Genomic DNA, 23,087 nt, shown 5'->3' on the forward strand with positions numbered 1-23,087 from the left:
GCGAGAGGAATTGGAGCACATATGGGAATTTGTATAGTGTGAAGAAGAGCAGGCTTGAGCAGTCTAGGGCAGACAATGGTGTATGTGCACACCAACCTTTGTCTTATTTACAGGCAGAGGGAAGAGTGGTTGAAGGGAAAGAAAAAGATGTGGGATGTATTTCCTGATGATATGGGTTTGGACAACAGTGTTGAGTTGGCATTGGCCAACATGGATCTCAGGATCTCAATGATCTAGTGCTAGAGCCTGTTAGATTTGATGACGGTGATATTTTAGAGGGGTCATCCTCCACACTAGTAGATGTAGAGGTGACTATGGATATAGGGGAGGAGGAGGATGCAGAGGAGAGCAGTGGTGACCATGATGATGAGGACATTGATGTTGATTCTGATGATGACTATGAAGATTAATGACTCATGAGTCATGGGCTACCTACTACCTTGAGGCTTGTATATCTGTAGTTGTTTTATATTTTCTATTTCTATTTGCCATTGGCATTGCACTACCTATGTAACACATTTTGATTTGATGACTTAATGAGAAAACTACAACTGTCAATGTCTTTATCTTACTATCTTGTCTTTCTCCTATTGGATCATTGATGAATTGAATATGCATTATGATTTATCGTTTATGAATTTAGAATTTATGATTCATTGATTTATCATTTAGGATTTATGTGACAGTGACATGTATTTGAATTTTGTATGTACTATGCATGCTATAATGTTACAAACTTACTTTGTAAATAGTAAAATTAACATCTAGATGAATTTCTATGTTTGAAATCAATGAATTTGTATAACTAACGAGAATTTGTGTAAGAAATATCTAATTTTTAATATATATATATATATATATATATATATATATATATATATATATATATATATATATATATATTTAATAAAATAATATATAGCGAATCCTACGTGTCCTGTTCCGCGGGGTCAACGTGTTTGAATCCGACACTCGAATCCCCGTATCCTACGAATCTTGAATCCATGTGTCAAGTTACTTAGGTTTTAACTAATATCATAATCTCCTAGAACTTGCTATCCTTAACGAGTCTTCCTTAGAAATCTTCCTAAGGGTCCGCCCCCCTTGACTTAGCTAGGAGAGATTCTAAATAGAGAGAGTTGGGATTAGGTGACAACCCCTTCTCTAAGTGTTACCACAAAGAACACACCTTGCGGGGTTGAGGATTTTTCCCACATTTCTTGGGTGTGCAAAATCTATGGACAACGTCTTTTTGGTGTTGTTGCCGGGGATAAGTCCTCTTTGACTCGAAGTATGACTAACTTTCAGTTTTGCATTTTGGACATTTTACTACTTTGACCTTGATTCAAGTGAAGAGTGATAGTATCTATCCCTTTCATGGGGTAGGTGGCATTGTCTCCAAGTATGTTCTCCAATTAGTCTTGTTTTCAACCAAATTTGAGAGGCCCTCCTTGTACCCAGTGAAGTGTCTTGAGGCTCCACTATCAATCAACCAATGATCCAATATATCCGGAGGAGAGGCAGTGGATAGAGCAGAAATAAGATAAAATTCATTTTGTTTCTCTACAACATTACTTTCATCATACCTGGTATTTATTGTCTTTTTAGGAGGATGACCATTTCCATTTCGAGTAGCAGGAGCGTTCCTCTTTCCTTTGTTGTTGAACCTATTGTTCCTTTGATTTCCATTGCCTTTGAAATTGTTGTGGTTGTTGTCATTATCCCTTGGAGAATTCTTCTTGTGAGGACACTCTCTAGCATAGTGGTCGAACCTGTTGCAATTGTAGCACCTTCCTTTTCTTCCTTCTTTGAATCCCGACTTGAATCCTTGACCCCTGTCTCCTTCGACCAACATTATTCTCCCTTTTTGCATGAGTGGAGAAAGCAGTAGGTTCATTTCCATTTGAGGGTTTGTCTCTCAATCATCCTCGTCTCCTCTTGAGTGCATTTGGCCAATAATTCATCAAAACCAGGTATCCTGTCATTGTTGAGAATGGTGGTGTTAAACACATCCCATGCTCTTGAAATAACTCCAAGTGCAATGAGAGTGAGCTCCCTGTTAACAATAACTTCTCCAATGGATAGCAAGTCATTCTTGATTTGCGTTATTCTCATGAAGTAGGATTGGATAGACTCCCCTTTATTCATCTTGATGTCCTTCAACTTGTTCTTGAGAAAGAGGATTTGATTTGTATTGTTTACTTTGAGCATCTCAACCAACTTATCATACATCTCCTTAGATGTTCCCAAATCAGAAATATAAGAAACCAAATGCTTTTGAATGAAGTCTATGATAATTTTCTTAGTTTTAGTCTCACCTTTCTTATACTTCGTCTTCGCTGCAACAGGTGCATTTGAAGGAGGCTCCACCATGTTTCCCTGCGCATAGTCCATTGCATCATGTTCTTCCAAAGTCAAGTCCAAAGTCATCTTCCATGCATGATGGTCAGATTTGTCATTGAGCTTGTCCTTGGTCTTGAAGTAAGATGTAGAAGCCATGGGGACTTATCCAATAGATCCCCCCTAGTGATTGCTTTTCTCTCTTTTGCTTAGGCTTTGTTTTCAACTTGGCTCTGATACCATGTTAATTTTAGTTAACAATGGTATGTTTTATGCTGAGCACAATTACTTCAATGTTCCTTTAGCGTCCCAGTGACAATTTCCAATTTAGTTTTCCAATAGCAATCACATTAACCATAAATGACATTGACAATAACTATAGATAAAACATGAAATAACAAAATGCAGAAGACAAGCTAAGACAAGAGAACACTAGATTTGGTAGATGCCAGGGAAAAACCCCAAGATGGGGAATACCCTTTGATCAGTTCTTCTTATTATTATATCAAATGTTTAGCAAAGAGAGAGAGTACGAAGAAGTGAAAATTGACTTGCCAAATCAAAGTCAAAACAACCTTGTCAAATCTGTAGCCAATTGCAATCAAATTCAGCCATAACCAAAAAGTCAAAGATGGTCAACGCAACAACAAAACATCCCTTTTGAAGTTCGGTCAAAGGTAGTCAAACTCAGCTTGAACAGGTGGCCAAAGTAAGCCCAAAACAATCCCAAAGTTAGCGGTCAAACTTGGTCAAAATTTGCCCAGAAATCTGTGATCAACCTGCAATTTATCTCTGCGGTCAAATTGCTAAGGTCACCTTGGTTTTTGTGCCAAAGAGTATGGCTTGATGAGACAGAGATCCTCCCGAAATATTGAAGTCAAAATCTGCCGGAAAGTCAAAGTTAGCGCTGGTCAAACTGCAGGAAAATCTGAAATTTTCGGCCCTATAATTCTATTTGAAATATGTCTTCCTTGCCACACGTGTGAGAGAAAAAGATATGCCCAATTGCTGTACGAGCCAATGAGAGAAGGAGAGAGAAGAATGTGTGAGTGATGATGATGGCAAATGAGGTGGGATGTCACTTATATTTATACAAGTCGATGAGGGTGAAGAGACATGTCTATTGGGCTTCATGAGCCTACATGATGATGTGGCCAACCTTGACAATGAGCACGTGTGGGCATAGATTCAAAAACACATTTATTCTTGTCCAAATTTGATGATATTTAGGTCGATTTTAGTTCTCTCGAAAGGAGGAATTCAATGCAATAATTATCACCATCAAATGAACTGCCCAATAGTGGAATTTGGCCCTAATTGCCAATTTAAACAGGCTGGAATCAAGAAAGCGACTATTGTACCATACAATCCCTAGCAAAATGGTGTGGCTGAAAGAAAGAACTGGTCTATTGTGGAAGCTACCTGAGTCATGTTACATGTTTAAGCATTGTCGAAGTTCCTTTTGGGAGAAGCTACAAATACAACTGTCTAGGTTCAAAACAGGGTTCCTCATCAAGCCTTCGATAACAAGACTCCCGAAGAAGTGTTCACAGTTCTAAAGCCTGATATTGGAGATCTAAGGATATTTGGCTGCCTCGTATATTTTCATGTGCCAAAGGACAAGAGGAACAAGTTGGAAGCTACCAGAAAGAAGGGTACGTTTGTTGGGTATTGTGACAATTCTAAAGCTTTTAGAATATATGTGCCTGGTCAAATAAAAATTGAGTTTAGCAGGGATGCAACCTTTGATGAAGACGCTGCCCTTGGAAAAGCAAGGGACGTTCCTAATCCTCCTTCTGAGAAAAAAGATGATGACATGGATTTACTAGCTAGCCCTTTTGTGCCCGAGCAGGAGAAAGATGTTGTTGATGATCTCATGGAGCCTATGGACCCCTTGGATCCTCCATGTGATCCCCTTGCTAGGAAGAGACCTCTTTGGCTTTGTAACACATTACAAGGTGCCAAAAGACATGTTTATGTGAAAGGGACGTTTAGAGAAAGTAAGAAGCCATGCCGATACCAGGGATACGTTGTAGCTATGAGCTCCTTCATACAGGCTGAACCTCCTACTTTTGAAGAAGTAGTGAAAGAGCAGGTTTAGAAGGATGCCATAGTCGTAGAGTATGAGTCCATTATGAAGAATGATGTATGGGATGTTGTTCCGATACCTAAAGGAAAATCTGTTGTGACTTCGAAATGGCTATACAAGATCAAACGTGGAGCTGATGGAAGCATTGAAAAGTATAAAGCAAGGTTCATGGCTAGAGGCTTCTCCCAGTAAGTGGGAGAAGATTATGATGACAATTTTGCACTAGTTTCCTGATACACTACTATCCTTTCTATTGTTGCCCTTGCTGTGAGTTAAGGATAGACCCATCACTAGATGGATGTAAAGACTGCATCTCTTTATGGCATACTACAAGAAGAAGTATATGTTGAGCAACCTCAGGGATTTGAAGTAAAGGACAGGAAGACTCATGTTTGCAGGTTGAAGAAGGCATTATATGGTTTGAAGCAAGCCCCCAGAGCCTGGTATGCCCGCATTGACAGTTACCTGGTGAAGCTTGGATTCACAAGAAGTAGTGCTGACTCAAACCTCTACTTCAAAGTGGTCCAAGGTATGCCTTTGATTTTGGTTTTATATGTTGATGATCTATTCTTGACAGGTAGTGAGCCTCTGATGCTTGAGTGTAAGAGGGAGCTGGCTTCTGAGTTTGAAATGAAGGATCTTGGTTTGATGCATTATTTCCTAGGATTAGAGCTGTGGTAAAGACCTAGTGAGATTTTCCTTTCTCAAGGAAAATATATCATGAAGTTGTTGGAAAGATTTGGAATGGTAGAATACAAGTCCTTGACCACATTGGTGGAGATGAACTTCAAGAAGTTATGTGGAGATGCTGCTGGACCTGACTTGGCGAACACCTACGAGTATCAACAATTGATTGGGGCATTGATGTTCCTTGTGAACACCCATCCAGACATATGTTTTGCAGTCAACACTTCGAGTCAATTCATGACTGAGCCTCTTCATGCATACTGGGTTGTTGCTAAGCACGTGCTGAGATATTTGCATGGGATGATCAATCTTGGTTTGAGATATACTGTCGGATATGTTAGACTACACAGATACATTAATGCTGATTGGGTTGGAAATGTTATTGATAGGAAGAGCACATCAATGCGCTGCTTTAACTTGGGGTCTGCCATGATACCTTGGATGAGCAAGAAACATAAGTCCGTAGCTTTGAGCACAGTTGAGGCATAGTACATTGCTACTAGCTTGGCTAACTGTGAGGCAGTCTGGTTGAGCAAGCTCTTTGGAGAGCTATTTGAGCAGGTCCTAGACACGACCGTGATATATTACGACAACAAGAGTGGGATCCGATTGGTAGGGAATATCGTATTTCATGATAAGTCTAAGCATATTGAGATCATATATCACTATATATGAGACATGGTGCAGAGAGGAGCCGTAAGACTCCATCATATATCGACAAATGAGAAAATAGCAAACATTCTCACCAAGCTTTGCCGAAAGGGAAGTTCTTGGTCTTCAGAGAGCAGCTGGGAGTCGGGGGACTGATGGATGTGACCCTCTTGCATAAGGGTCCCATCTGATCAAGGACACTGAGCTATCCTCTCCCCCCCTGTTTGAGCTCCCAGGGAGAGGAATTGAGCTGGAGAGCTCCTGGGGTTGAGGGAACTCTAGACAATAGGATAGCTTGTGATCCTTATCTCTTGGTAAGTCGTATCCTGCCTATTGTCTAGCAATAGGATAACTGAGATCCTTACCACATTGTAAGTAACATCCTGCTTATTGTCATCTTTGGGACTTGAAAGAGTATACCCCAGTTGGCATCCTACCCACAAGCTAGGCTTGTTCCTCCCCATCTGGCCAATGTGTTGAGGTGACTTGGGATTGTTGCGATCCTTACCATTTATGGGAAGTAGTATCCTGCCCAAGTGAGAGGATTGCAGGTGTTCTACCACTGACTCTTGAGGGTCAAGTTGGGGAGATCAACGGACAATAGGATAGTTGTGATCCTTACCTCATAGTAAGTCATATCTTACCTATTGTCCTGACAATAGGATAGCTGTGATCCTTACCTTCCATGGTAAGTCGTATCCTACCTATTGTCCTTGGATAGAGGGTGGTAGCTTGAGCTCCCCTATGATGTCAAATTTTTCTTCTTTTAAATCCGTGTGTTCAACAAAGATGAGCATAGACGACATTTGACTTGATGATGGCGAGACATTTGAGATGAGATTCATGATGCAGTCGGAAATTTCTCCCTAGCTGAGAGGGAGCGGTAATTTGGCAGCTTAGGGACAAATCCATCCTTTGGACAACCTTCATTATCCAGAGAAGACCCTCTTTGCCCTTGGAAGAATTTAATTTGGTCAAAGAAAAATACATTTTTAATGAGAAAACCCACATGTGCACAATAGTACGGGTCGGCCTAAAGGACAAATTTGATCTCCATAGAAGCATATAAATACAGGGCAATGCAACCTCATTTGAATTTTGGACATCATCATCAAGCATATTCTTATTCTCTCTCCTTGGATTGGTTCATACAGGGCTGAAGCAGTGCAGCCAAGTACACACGTGTGAAGGGATAGGTGCAATTCTGATTTTTTGCATTGACTTTTCTGCTGGGAGAGTTTGTCTAGCCATTGACCAAGTTTGACTTCACATTTTGGCCTCCTTTGACTTGCAAAATTTTGGTTTTTGAAGGCCTCATTCTTTGGCACAGAGATTGAGGCACTCTGCAGTTTTACTTTTGTTGACTGCAAACTTTGACCACAGGTTTGACTGTAGTTTCTCTGTTCTTTGACCAAGCACTTTTGGAGCTGTTTTGACTTGACTTTGACTAGCAAAGGAGACGGAATATTTTGTCCTTTGACCGAGCTAATTTGGAGGTTATTTGGCTGTTGACTTGTGATTGGTTAGGGCATTTTTGACTACTGTTGACTTTGACCAGATTTGACTTTTGGGCTCATCTCTTGGGTTTTGGATATTGGTTGATTGGAAAGTCTAAGATGTTGACCTTTGACTCTTGGTTGATGAATTGGATCATATCTTTCTACTGAACATTTTATAACAATCTATTAAGAAGAAGATTTTGAAAGGGTTTTCCCCCTTGTGGTGGTTTTTCCCTGGTCTTTGACCAAATTTGGTGTCTGTTATTGCTCTTGATTTTCTTCTACTGTACATTGCATTTACTGTTCTATCTACAATTGCTATTTGTTACTGGAAGATTAAATTGATTGGTAATTGAAGAAAAGAATTGGGCTAATGTAATTGTAACCATTCATCATTCGAACTGCTCATCTAATTGCTAGATCTAATCTCTAACTCACATATTTCACCAAGCTAGTTAGCACATTGAAGTATATTAAATTCCATAGCTGATTTACTAACTTAGATTTGATCTATTTACAGCTGATATAATTCATCTTATTGCTGTTATATTGCTTATCTCATTGTTTACTTCTTCGTCTAATTATTTTGCATTTCACATCTACTAATTTCAAGGAAGTGTGACATTGTAATTGAGCCATAATTGATTAATTGATTTATAAACAATCTTGTCATTAAGCATTTGTTCTAACTTTACACCTCATTTGCATTTTGCACTTTGTTTCTCTAAAATTTACCTCCAAGCATAAGCTTGGTTGATAGACATTTAGGACAGCTTCCTTAAAATGTCATTCAATATCCCAAAATTTGAGTTTGGAGGACAAGTGAAAACGCATGGCCTCACAGTTCTCTTGCGTGTCTATGTCCCTTGTAGGAACGAAGGCATGCAGGTTGTCTTGAATTACTAGGTTTGTATCATTAATGAAGTCTTAACTTCGTCATCATAGCTTTCTTGTAACCACCTCAGGTCCTTACCAAGTTGAAGGAATTGTGGGGAAGTCACACCTTAGAATAGGCATTTAATAAAATCAACGAAGACCACTTTGTTTCAAAAACTCACTTACAACTTTGGTTTACCTTGCATTTAATTGGTTATCATACAAGTTGGATTGTGAGCATCTCAATCACTTGCAAGCATTTCATTTTAGGTCTTATACTTGTCTATTTCATTTAAATTCTCATGTTAATTATTCTTTGACATCATTATATCACATTTGAGCAAATCTCACTTTTAAGTACAAGTTCTTTTCTCTTGCAAGCTCTATTTTCATTTTATTGCTCATATTTCTAAGTTGTATATAATCTTTTTCATTGCAAGTATTGTTATTTAAATTTGAGCATATATATATTTCTTGCAAGTTTATATCGAAGGCACTGGTCTCCTTACAGTTTGTCTTGCAGGATATTTTGTTAAATCTATTGGATCTATTTACATTATTGATGTTTATATGCTCATAATTATTTATACTTGCTAATCAATTTCACTTCAAGTTGTAAATTAAGTTATTTGATTGGTGAACGCTTAACTGTTTTAACTAATATCATAATCTCCTAGAAACTGTTATCCTTAACAAGTCTTCCTTAGGGTCCACCTCCCTTGACTTAGCTAGGAGAGGGTCAAAACAGAGAGAGTTGAGATTAGGTGACAGCCCCTTCTCTGAGCATTACCACAAAGAACACACCTTGTGGGGTTGAGGATTTTTCCCACATTTCTTGGGTGTGCAAAATCTGTGGACAACAGGTGGCATTGGTTGTTGAACTCCTTTGTCACGATGCTAGGAAATATGTGCTATTTCTTCAAGAAAAATTTCTGGTTAGGCATGTTAAGCTTTTTCTATCTTATTTTTATGGTTAGAGGGTGATACAGATGATGAGTTTCTCAATATAAGTAATGATTTTGATGATATGTATTGTAGTGTGAGTCTTTCTAAACTCTAGAGACCATTTACAGCCTTTTTATTGATGTATTTTGTTTCAGAGATGGATTGCACCTAGTGCATATTTTGGTTATATGCACTTTTGGTATATACATGAGAAACTTTGCATATTTGTGTATAATGGTTTTGATTCATATGGATGCACATTAATATATATGTTTTTTTGTTTTTTTCTAAGTTTGAATATTTTATGTTTTATTTTGTTGACTGCTTTTTTGGTCCCTTTTTTTCTCTGATTCCGGGTCAGTTTAGTGTTTTGGAATTGACCAGTTCAATTACCCGATCTGGGTTTGATAACGTTAGTTCCAACATAATTTATAGTGTTTCCAATCATGTGCCATGGAGGATTGATACATGATTTGACCTCTAATTTATTCTTAAAACATAATTAATTTTTTCATTAGTTTGAGAACAAGAAGAAAATAAATATCTGGAAACCCCAACAATGTTTCATTTCCTATAAGAAACTAGCTCCTTTCACTCATTCCTTACACTTTCTTCAAGTGCAAGAGTTTCCTACAACAACAACAAGTTCTTTACTTGGGGGCCTCATAAAGGGTAGGATGCTGATCCAAAATCCTGTGACTCTAAACACCTCTTCCAATCCACGATCCACTGTGGACAGTGGAACATACATGTTGTTCTATAGTTGTTGATGAAGATGAGATGAATTTGTATGTGGCTTTAGCTTATGTTATATTTTGGCACACATAGCTTCATTATAAGGGATGATTTTGGATGTATAGCCTCATCTATTAGGTTTTATGGATTTTGCATAATATAATGATCCATTGGCATAGCATTTCAATAGTTTACCAATTTCCACGTTTTGGGCTAGTTAGCTATATATGGATAAGAAGACTGTACTATATGTTTACATTTCAACAATTTCTATTGTTATCTGGAGACTGGAACCTTTCTATTAGGTTGACCTTGTGTGTGATTAATTTTTGCATTGATGTTTTGTGCTCGTATCATGCCAACTTTTCGTGACTACCTAGGTTTTAATGACACTATTACTTAATATTAGTCATATTAATGTGACTTTATTCACTTGTTTCCTAATATTATCATTGAATCATTTTTATACTAATTTTATTAGTTGCTAATTTTATTTATGATAAATGTTCATATAGAAGGCTGTTAATGTCAGCCAATGACTGAATTTATAGGGTTCTATGCCTGCCGGAGTTTGAACTTGGGTTATCATCATGGTGATGGCCCGTCTCAACCACTAAACAATAGCCCAATGGACATCACTGAGTCTCAATACTCCCACACATTTTCTTTTCTTATTCAGAATGTACTAGTTTGTGAAGGATGAAAAGACTAACATAATGGAAAAATTAGAAGAAAATAGATATTTTATTTTTTATTATCATTAATCATGTGGATACTTCAATTGCAGTCAATCACTCTTGGAGATGGGTACGAAAGACATGGATTTTGTGCAGTTGAACCAGTTGATAGGAAGAAAGACAGGAGGGATTTCAGTTTATCCATCCACTTCTTCAGTTAGAGGAAAAGTAGAGCCATCAAGCCACATCATTGTTCGTGGAAAGGCCATGGCAGGGCGGGTCAATGAACTTTTCAGCTTGGTATGGAATTTCCTTTTGGCCTTATTTAATGTTTCAATACACACAATGTTTGGACAGTTGAAAAAAGGTCCATATGTATTCTCTCCAAATATTTTGAATTCAAGTGATTTGTAAAACACAGTTTTTTGCTGTTGGTACAAGATTGGGGCATAGAGATGATAAAAACAGTTTTATAAGTTCACTGGAAAGAATTTCTCCACAAGCCACATTTGATTTCTGTAGATAGCCTTCATTACTAACTTTTTCCATCAACAGCTGGATTCTTCGCAGCTGACATCATTCAGTAGGCTTTGGTTGATTTTACTTTGGCAACAGGATAGGAGCAATGTTTGATGTAGCTCTTATCTGCTATGCGACTCTTGCTATGCCCTCGTTATAACATTTTGGTGATTAGGACACCATTTTTCACACTATACAATTACCGACAATTCATTTATAATATCGTAATTGATCCTGAATCCTGGGTGTAATTCTGTTAGTAGATGCTTTAAGGAAACATGATTAGTTGACACTTATTATTGAGATCAATTTAAAGATTCTAATTCACAGTTGGGGGTGATCTAGGAATCTCCAGTTACTTCAAGAAGGAAAATTCTTCCCAAGGGATGATGATTGCATAGCCTTAGCGCTTGAGTAGCATTGCGCCAATATAATAGTAATACACATGAAATTATACAGCCATATTTATTTTATTCCTCTTTTTGGTGAACGAACAAGTATTTCTACAACTCTATACATCTCTATTGTAATTCCTTTCTACTCTCTTTGTTCAAGTGTAGCTGTGAGTGTTGGATTGTGACATTTATCCTTCGCTTTATATGATCATTATACTCAAAGAGACATTTATGTAACAAAGATTGTAATTTTCTGAGGTATTCCTTCATGATTGTTCTGTTCAAGTATTTCCTTACCAACCCATCCAGAATATCGTTCTCCTCTCATTAATTATACTAATCGGTACTTGAGTAACCTAACCTATATTTATTATTAAGCTATTATCTTTTATTTATGTCGACATTTTATTGCCTTCTAGAAAAGATTGTTTAAAAGGTTGGATACATCTTGTAATCTATTATAGGGCGATAATATGGTTTTAGCAACTTCAACTAATGTTTTGTAGACTACATTATATTTCTTGACAATGGTGGTGTTTTATGATAAATTGTTGGTTTTATTTATTTTTGTTATATAACTCTTTTTCTATAGAAAACGTGAGGAATTTCTATTAGAAGTGATATTTAAATCATGTACTACACAATATGCCCAAAAGATTTTTTCATTATTTCTTTTGATGATTTAATGGTTGCTTTGAAGGGCTTTGAATTGCTTGTAATGATCTAAACCTACATTTGAAGGATCCACAAGCTGAGTCACTTTCATTATTGTATTTAATATCCTTTCAATGTTCTCTTGTGTGATTCATTAACCTTTTTCAAGAAACATAGGCGTGACATGTAGGTTATATCAATCCAAAGATGGAAAATGATGCATGCTCTAGTTATAGTATGATTGGAGTGGATTGGTTCTAATAACATCTCGACAAGGTGCTTCACCTTTTTAACAAAGCAATGCACATCTTTTCAAAACTAGGAAATCTATAGTCCCTTGAAACTTCTTTAATTACATGAATCATCTTGCTGTTATGAGCACTGAATGAAATCAAATGCAATGTTGCAAGCATATATAAAATTGGCAACATGACTATCCATTTCCGTTCTTTGTCTAGTATTTAGGAAGCTGTTGACACTTAATCTTCATGATTGGGGAATTTGTAACATAAATAAATCAGGAATGTGAACAGTCATCAGAAGATGAACTGAACAATCACTCCTAATCAATGTTTTTAAAACTGGAACCGGTGACCGGACCGGTCCACTTAATGAAACGGTTTACCGACTGGAACCGGTCTAACCGGCACTGGTTTGGTCTAAACGAACCGGTTTTAAAAAAATACATTAAATAATTAATTTTTAATGAAACAAAACTATTTTTAAGATGTAAAACCATGATTCCAAGCCAATAGAGACAAAATATGCAAAGTTTGCTCATTTATATACCATGTAAAGGTGAATACATCAAAATGGCACCGAGTGCAATACATATCATCAACAAAATAGCAAAATACATAACAAATGAGGCTCTAAATGGCCTATAAAGTCCAAAAACATTGCTGCAAGCTATGAGGCCATTGGCCTACTACAAGTCTACAGTATACACATGATCAATCATCAAGTTCATTACCACTACTAGTAGTAGACACAAGATCATCATCAGGAGCTACATAGACATCATCTGGTTCAGAGTCTGAGGATGCCTCAGCCTGATCTGCAACCTCAGTATCAATGCCATCAATGACAATAGAAGTGGACCTAATGGAAGCACGAGTTTGTCGACCTGCATGACTAGTGCCTTCCATTGGTTCCTTGCCTTTCCTTGATGCCGCTATTGATCCTGGTTCTGATGCCACCACATAATCTGCTTCATCCCCCGCCAAAGCCATGTCGATATCAAAATCAGCCTCAAACACAGGTTCTTCAGTCTCCTCCACCCATTCTGATGTTGGATCAATATCATCCAACATAATGGGATCTAGATCAGGAGTTTTTCTTATCATTTGGAGCTCTAATTGCATTTATTGTTTACCCCCAAACCATGAAATCTTGAAAACCATTAAGTCTGTTGAATTTTGAGTGAAATCTAAAATTCTAGTTTCTCCATATGAAATCCAATGAGGTCGAAACCACTCTCAAACATCCTGAGTCATTTCATGGTAATGTTAAAAATTTAAGTAAAAGGATGAAAATGAAAATTAAAGGAAATGTCACTTTTACTTTAAGAATTTAACATTACCATTAATTGCCAACATTGTTAGGGTTGAAACACCTTTAGTCCCCCCCCAAAACCCCTCAAACACAGTCAAAAACATGTTTTTTTTTAACTTTATGGTGGTTGTGCCTAAAACCGGCCGGTTTAGGACAAAACCGTTACAAACCGGCCGGTTTTGTCCTAAATCGGTCGGTTTTCACTGGTTAGGGCAAAAAATCGGGCAAATGAAGGGTCTGACCGGGTTTTTAGGCCGGTTCGGACCGGCCAGCTAGCTAACCGGCCGGTTTGACCGGTTACCGGTTTTTCTGAGCGGTTTTTAAAACTATGATCCTAATGTATAAAACAATAACATACCTATGAAATAAACACACCAATCAATTTTTCTGCCCTTGGAGAGTTACTGCCTGGCCTGACATGGTATCAGAGCCAACCCTTTTTTTAGCTATTGTAACTCCCTATTCTGCTCCTCTGCTTTCCATTCAAAAATGCTGCCTATTCATAAATATGGTAGCCTGCTCCACACTGTCACCTGAACACTGGTGCTGCGCCCTCTTCTCTGACCATTTTTTTCATATTCACTGTAACCTGCGCTGCTCATCCTCTGAAATACATTCTGGACGTTGTCAGAAGCGTTAGAGGATTTGACAATGGTAGGCGTTGGAGGCAGGCAGAAGCGAGCACGCATTGGAATGAGTCTATCTACATGCCAAAGGAATGTATGAACGCTGCTCCTGATTTGAATGTTGCTCCTGATTTGAATGCACTCTGGAATGTTGCTCCATTCTGAAGAACACTGGTATATATACGTTGAATGTGTTTTGGCTATACGCTGTCATGCTGTGTTAAACGCTGCTTTATATAAATTCCAGAATCACTGTGTTAAACGCTGCTTTATATAAATCCCAGAAATGCTGTGTTAAAATGCTACTTTATATAAACGCTGCTTTATATAAATTCCAAGATTGAATTTGTAATCACATGAAAGGTAAACTAAGCAGTAATCCGTGGACATTGAAGAATCGATGCAATCATCTATTAACTGATCACATTTCTGAGCATTTCACAGATTCAGAATTTATGGTGAGAGCTGGTTATTTATTCATCTTCATCGTACGAGCTGAATATAAGTCGTATGATCCTTTTTTTGTGGTTGTCATTATATTTGAAATTACCATCTCACTTGGTAATTGAGTTTTTAAAAGGAGACGTATGCCATATGCATATATAATAGTGGATTTATATGGATTTATATAAAACTTATATGAAGTTTATATGAGATTCATATGGTGGATTCATATGAGATATATAAGATTTATAAGGTGGAGTTTTTTTAAGATTTATAAGGCAAAGTTTTATGAGATTTATATGATGAACTTATATAAAACTTATATGAGGTTTATGTGAGGTGAATTTATACAATGATGGATTTATATGAGTCACATTGTGGATTTGAAATCCTTTGAGAATGCTTTTTTGAGTACACTGGCAAAAGTATTCTTTTCTATCAGCAAAAGTTTTTTTTACAGAATGCATTCAATCATCTCTATGGTAGGAATAGTTCTCACTGGCAAGGAGAACTATCCTGAATGGTCCCGGATGATAAAACACACCCTCATCTTCAATGAGTTGTGGAAGGGAGTGTGTGTCGGAGAAGGAGACAATGACCCAGTACAGCCTACATCAGACAAAGAGCTCATCATTTGGGATAACAAGAACAACAAAGCATATGCATTAATCGCAACATCTGTAAATGAAGAAGTAAGTCGCCATATTTCATCATATTCAACTGCCTTTGAAGCTTTACAAAAGCTCAAAGAACTCTATGACTCACATTCTGCGCTTGAAGTTGTTTAGCTCATGATTAAACTCTTCACTCTTGAACTGAAAAATAATGATCCTCTTGCTCTTGCATCTGAAGTAAAATCCATAATGCATGATATCAAATCCACTAAGGTTGAGCTGGATATCCCTCTTATTGATTTTCTCAAGGCACTCTATCCTACTTACTCCAATTATCTTGAGTCTTTACAAGCAAATGGAAATCTTAAAGATATAACCTTTGACTCTCTTGTGAAAAAGTTTGCTGAAAGAGAGAAAGCCTTTGGAAAGAAGACAGTCCCTGAATCTTCTAAAGAGACTGTTTGCCTTGCTCATAAAGAAAAGCATCCTGCTCAAGATTCTACAAGAGGAAGAGGTGGACGAAGAGGAAGAGGAAGATACTTCAGAGGCAGGGGGGCAGACATTCTCAAGGAGAAAAAGCAGATCTGCATTGCATTCGCTGCAAATGAAATGGATCACATGATGCTTCTACATGCAAGCTACCATGGGACAAAATTGAGCAGAAAAGAAACCAGCAAAAAGGTAAAACTGATGATACAGACAAAGGTAAAGCACCTGAATCCGCTCACTATATTGAGGCACAATGTAACATTGGAGTAAATGAAGATTTGTTTAATGCTTCACTTGCTTCTTCGAAAAATGATTGGTTGCTTGATTCAGGAGCAACCTGTCATATGACTCATAGGAAAGATTTTTTTGAAGATTTCACTGACAATGTTGATGGAGCAGTATACTTTGCAGATCAGTCAAAAATCAAGCCATCAGGGCTTGGCACAATCAGGCTTAAACTGCCTGGTCTTCCAGACTTTCTTCTGGATCATGTTCTATATCTCCCACAGCTCAAGAGAAACTTGCTGTCCTTGGTCCACATCCGCCAGCAAGGTCACTCCATTCATATGTTTGATGGCAAGCTTGAGGTAAGAAAAGCATCTGACCACTCACTTGTCATGAGGGGAATAGAAGAAGAAAGACTTCTCAAACTGCAACTAACCTCTGCTCATGCACAACATTTCTCATATATTTCTCATCATGAAGAAGGTACACTTCCATCAAGTTTATTATGGCATGCTAGATTTGGACATTTAAACTATGACAGTCTCCGCTTATTGAAGAAAAATGGTGTTATTGGTTTTCCTACAATTCCTAGGAAACATAAGCAATGTGATGCTTGCATTCTAGGAAAGCATAGCAAACAGTCTTTTCATGATTCACATTCAAGAGCACATAGGAAGCTTGAACTCATTCATTCTGATTTATGTGGTCCAATGCCTATTCCTTCTGCAAATGGAAATAAATATATCATGACATTTATTGATGATTACACCAGAATGTGTTGGGTTTATTTATTGAAGAACAAATCTGATGCTTTTCAAACATTCAAGAATTTTCATAAATGGATTGAAAATGATGCACAATCTCATATTGGGTCTATTCGCACTGATAATGGAAAAGAATATACATCAAATGAATTTGAAAACTATCTTCGCCAACATGGGATCAAACATCAAACAACTGTACCTTATAATCCCCAACAGAATGGTGTAGCAGAAAGAATGAATAGAACAATTTTGAATATGGTACGATCCATGCTTTTCTTCAAAAATGTAAAGATAATGTTTTGGGCTGATGCTGTTCTATGTGCTGCATATATAAAGAATAGATGTCCATCTAATGCTATAAGAAACAAGACTCCTTATGAATTGTGGTATGGACATGTTCCTTCGGTAAAACATCTCAGGATCTTTGGTTCCACCTGTTATGCTTTGATACCAAAGGTACATAGAAACAAACTTGGTGCTAGAAGTCGTAAGTGTATCTTCCTGGGGTATTCAAACACCTCTAAAGCATACCGCCTCTATGATGAAGTAAATAAAAAGTTTGTTGTATCTAGAGATGTCATTTTTCTTGAATCATTCAAATCTGAAATTGTTATTGAGCGGCAACTTGATCGCTTGGATAGATTCGCAAAAACGAAATCATTTCAAGAATTTGATAATCAGATTCCACATCTTGAAGGGGGGATTCCTATACTAGAACAACATGTGGAATCTTCTTCTGAAGAACAATCTCCTCTGCATGAAACTCCAACAACGGATGATGCTTTAAGTGATGTAATTGATAGAATTGGGAGACTCAATCTTGATTTAGTCCCAACTCAATCAACAGAGTAGCCTAGACCATTTCAGAAAGGTCCCCCAAAGTGGCTGACAAAGACACTTGAAAGTGTTCATCCTGATGAAATTGGAAAAACAGGAACCAGAAATTCAAACCGACAAAATGGAGGTGATGTAGATGACTCTAATTCACCTGTTGATATGGATGTTACTTATGATTGTGAATTGAACTTGTCTACAGATTTTGAACCAACTTCCTTCAAAGAAGCTGCTTCTCATGATGAATGGAAAGAAGTGATGAAAAAGGAGTATGATGCCCTCATAAAGAATGGCACTTGGAAGCTGGTTGATCCTCCATTTGGAACCAAACCAATTGGCTGCAAGTGGGTCTACAAGAACAAGTACAAAGCTGATGGCTCACTTGACAAGCACAAAGCTAGGCTTGTGGCAAAAGGCTTTGCACAAAAGGAAGGGGTCGATTATGAGGAAACTTTTGCCCCCACAGCAAAATGGGCCACCATCCGGACACTCTTTGCACTAGCTGCTCAGAACGGTTGGAAAGTCCATCAAATGGATGTAAAAACTGCATTCTTGAATGGAGATCTAAAAGAAAATGTTTTTATGTCCCAGCTTGAAGGATTTGCTGTGAAAGGACATGAACATAAAGTATGCAAACTTGTGAAGTCCTTGTATGGCCTCAAACAAGCACCGCGAGCCTGGTATGAAAAACTAACTGAGCATCTTCTGAAACTCAACTTCAATCATTTTGATCTTGATGATGCAACTTTATTTGTCAAGAAAGTTGGCAAAACAATTGTGTATCTTGTGGTATATGTAGATGATCTTTTAATGACAGGGAACAATGAAAGCTACATTGCATCCATAAAGAAAGAATTAGGGAAAAGTTTTGAAATGAGTGATTTGGGCTATGTTCATTACTATCTTGGCATTGAAGTAACCCAACATCCAAAATCCATATTTCTTTCTCAAAAGAAATACATTGGAGATTTGTTAAACAGATTTGGCATGACAAAGTGCAATCCTCTTTCTACTCCAATGGAACAAAACTTAAAGCTCACATCTATTGAAGGAAACGAATTTGAGGATGCAACAAAGTATAGACAGCTTGTAGGAAGTCTCATCTACCTCACTACTACCAGACCAGACATTTCATTTACTGTTGGAATCCTCTCCAGGTTCATGCAAAAGCCTTGTGAGGGACATTGGTCTGCTGCAAAAAGAGTTCTAAGGTACTTGAAGGGAACTCAAGACCTTGGAATCAAGTATACACAGGTGGACGACTTTAGCTTGATTGGATACTCTGATTCAGACTTCGATGGAGACAAAGAAACTGGGGTATCTACTTCAGGATATGCTATGAGTCTTGGATCAGGAGCTGTCTCCTGGAGATCACGCAAACAATCAGTTCCAGCAGATTCCACAACTGAAGCAGAATACGTGGCAGCAGCTGAAGCAACGAAAGAAATTGTGTGGCTTAGGAAAATTCTTGAAGATTTGCAGGTAAAACAAGTACAATCAACTCCACTCATGATTGATAACACCTCTGCAATAAAGTTGGCCAAGAATCCAAAGTTCCATGATCGAACAAAGCATATCAATACTAAATATCATCTCATTCGATATCATGTTGAGGCCAAAACAATCCATCTCCGTCATTGTTCCACAAATGAGCAAGTTGCAGACATCTTCACCAAAGCACTTGGAAAGGAAAAGCTTGAATGATTCAGAATGATGCTTGGACTCACCAACATCCCTTCAGATTAAGGGGGGGAATGTTGACACCTAATCTTCATGATTGGGGAATTTGTAACATAAATAAATCAGGAATGTGAACAGTCATCGGAAGATGAACTGAACAATCACTCCTAATGTATAAAACAATAACATACCTATGAAATAAACACACCAATCAGTTTTTCTGCCCTTGGAGAGTTACTGCCTGGCCTGACAGAAGCCTTCAAAATTTCGCCCTCCCTTCAGCACATTTTGCTAATCTATGACTTGCTAGATGAGGTATATGATAATTTTCACCACCCACTTACTCAACACCCTAAGGGCTGGACTTGCAACCTCTCTTGTAATGAATACATTGAAAACCGAGAGACTAGAGAGGAACATCGACAAGAGGAGAAGAAGAGGAAGGCAATGATGAAAATTGTTTGCAGTTTATATCGGGGGAGAAGGAGTTAAGCAACACAACACACAACAAAGTCACGGAACCTTGGCATTAAAACAGGTGCGAGGACGAGGAGAATCATTCGAGACTAAGGACAAGGAGTTGGAGAGTCGACAATAAGTCTCAAACTGATACAACATAGAGTATGCTTCTTCATGCACACAGAGAGTGCTAGTGTATGACTTGATGTAGAGAATTGGGTAGAGAAATGGACTAGGGATTTAGGACTGCTCAGAGTGGTAGATTTGACAAGGCAAAGTTATATATCTAATGGGCAAAGAGGTCGGGAGATGTGTTTGAGTAGGCGTGGAGTTGGGCTAACTCTGATACCATGTCAGGCCAGGATGGGTAACTCCAAGAGATAAATTCTGGTAATGTGCAATACTATTTATAGAATTGGTGGTTCCTCATTTCATCTTCCAAGGGTTTGTTCGTCTTCACATTCTCCTACTTCTCCTAATTATTTACAATTTTATTTACAAGGGAAAAAGTCCAAAAGGATTATGTATGCAAGCTTAAACAATTTCGCCAATGGCTCAATTATTAATCTATATCTAAATTCTTCAACAATAAAACTAGCATTTGAGATTGACTTTTATTTTCCTATGGCAGAGGGGGGTCATTTTCATTCCTTTTTTCTTGTTATGTTTCTTTTTGGAATAGTTACATTTTTTTTTTGCCAGAGAAAAACCAGCATAGATTTATATTAAGGAAATATAAAAATCCTCCATACATATAGCTGCAGATTCAGCAGATAGAGAAACCCCCTAAGATTTGAAAAAGACTCATTTACATATAGTCCGAAGACTCCATATCAGAAGCAAAAAGAGGGAGACCTATACATCACCTCAAAATGGCCCACAAGGCCCGAAATTGTCCCAAACAAGACCCAGTAACAAAAGGAGATAATCCACATATTGATTACAATACATATAACCCATAGAAAGGAACAGACAGATCGACCAAAAAGCAGAGATCCAAAAATTGAAGAGGAGATACCGGCATTACCATCTGCAACTTTGTCTTGATTTAATTTCTTAATCCAATTTTCAAGTATATTTCCAAAGCGAAGAATCTATGAGAAGTCGAGGCACCTCCTTCTTGCCTTTCTTTCAAACTTTGCAACTATGTGTTTTGCGTATTTATGTCCCATGGACATTAATGCCATATGAAGAAAGTTAAGCATGATGGATGATAGTTTTTGCTTGCTACCCTTTAAACTTATTGTTCAATCCTACTCTATTTTTGTTGTCAACTCTTAGCTTTTAGTTTCCCATGCTTTTATTTTTATTTTTACTTTTATTTTTATAAGATTGTGCTGTTTTCTTATAAGTTATATGTAAAAATGGGGAGGGGAATGTTAGAAAATGCAATATGGAAACTATTAATTCAGATTTTCCTTAACCATAATAATTGTTTGTGAACTTTATTTATCTTCTTATGTTTCTTTATTAGATCAACCTCATCAAACAATTATCAAGAACAAAAACAATAAAGGCAGTGAACATAGAAATTAGGGTCCAATCCAGTGCAAAACCCAAAAAATATCCTCTCTTCTTATAGAATCTGCTTCAAATGAGACAATCAAGACCCAAACCCTAGACCAAGTCCTCTTCCAAGTACCAAGTTAGCGCTCCAAGAAGTCCTTCCAATAGGATATCAACAACGCTCAATCCTACTACAACCAGTTTCTAGCTTCAACTTTGACCCTGCAACTTCGTCCAACAACTTCGGCCTTATAGTTGTTGAAGAAAGTTGAAACCCTAATTATTGCACAAGACAGTTCTTCAAGGGATCCTCCTTTGAGAAAAACAAATATTCCCAAGGTCAACGAGCTCAAAAACAGAGTATTCTTTCTTCCAACAACTTGATACTGCAACTTAATCTCCTGCAATTTGGACCTGTAATTTGGACCTTCCTGGAAGTTGCAAAAATGCTAGATTTCGCACATCTGAGAGAGATAGAGTCCAAAAACATACTTTCTTCCTTGGATTCTCCTTGCCTTCTAGACCTTCGCTCTTCTAGCTTCAGATCAAAATTTCTTCTTGAGAGATCAAACTTATGTGAGTGAGTCAAATGAGGTCGAAGCTACCTGTATTTATAGCCTTTCCAAGGGTTCGAATTCCCTCCTTTAGGCTGACGTAAAGCTGCTAGGGCTGACATGTACTTTGGATGTTTCCAAAAGCTTCTAGACTCAAAATAAATTCTTTTACAAGTTACATCTTGCCTAGAAGGGTCTTATAAACATGATGTTGACTCTCTTGACTCATGACAATAAATTCTATGACCTAACAAACCCTAGAAGCATGAAGAACATGCTTTTACCTAGAAGACCATCAATAAGAAGCATGGAACCCATGCGTTAAAATAATAAATTTTCTTTCTTCTTTTGTTTGTTAAATAAGATATACATATTTAAATGAGTACAATAACAATTATGAAGACCAAAACTAGTTACATTTCCAAGAAGGAACAAATTGTTGAATATACCTTGATTAGGTGTTGGGCATCCTTATGGCCTCAACAATACGTTTTAGGTGTTTTCATGTCCTTTCTTTTTTATATTATTTTCATTGGATGCATTTCCAATTGCTAGAAGTGCACCTTTGTTTACACCTATGAAAGTGGTGCATTTCCTTCATAAAGTGGTGAAATCAACCCACCCTTATAATTTTTTTAGGTGCTAATTTGACCTAAAATAAGGTTTGATTTTTTTGACTAACACATCCAAGCTGAATTGGGTGTTGCATTCCATGCAAGAGGATTAAAAAATGCACATATTACTTGATGACTTTAGGGTTATTGTCCTCTTTGCCTCATTGTCTGTCAGGAGTAAGTAAATCTTGTAGAAAATAAATCCTCTTTCTAGTCACAAATCTAATAAGAATCCAGTAGAAATTTTGGGCATGATTGGAGGTCTACCAAGATTCAAGATCCATGGATGGTTCAATAATATGCTATTATGCTTTGGGGTTTTGCCCAATTCTTAATCGACCTAAATCATCAAAATTCAATTAGAGTTCCAAATTGATGGGAAGATTGACTTTCTGTATCGCTGGTTTTCTACAACTAGAGGGAATTTGCTACAACATTAGATGACTCCCATGGGTAATTTTAACACTAGTGTTTGCTTGCTTCACAAGCATTTTCCCACCAATTCATTAGGTAGTTATACTGTACTTTTTAAAGTATAATATAATTTCATTTCTTTTTAATGGTTTGATTAATTTGGTAAATAGTTTAGAATATTGTTTTCGCACAAAAAGTTTTATTGTAAATTCAACATTCTCATTTAGATGCTCAATGCTTCGT

General features: G+C 37.4%; 1 protein-coding gene across 2 annotated transcripts in view; it reads left to right on the plus strand.

The window, feature by feature from the left end:
- Positions 1-23,087, plus strand: part of LOC149239483 (presequence protease 1, chloroplastic/mitochondrial-like) — a 177,101-nt gene that overhangs the window by 149,601 nt on the left and 4,413 nt on the right. For both annotated transcript variants that reach the window (XM_089373430.1, XM_089373431.1), the window contains exon 12: positions 10,610-10,799. In XM_089373430.1, the coding sequence (XP_089229556.1) occupies positions 10,610-10,799 (190 nt within the window). The remainder of the gene's footprint in view (positions 1-10,609; positions 10,800-23,087) is intronic.

Source organism: Pinus tabuliformis, chromosome 8 (assembly GCF_031772625.1).
Source record: "Pinus tabuliformis cultivar Carrire ecotype Pingquan chromosome 8, CPIR1, whole genome shotgun sequence".
Taxonomy (NCBI): Eukaryota; Viridiplantae; Streptophyta; class Pinopsida; order Pinales; family Pinaceae; genus Pinus; species Pinus tabuliformis.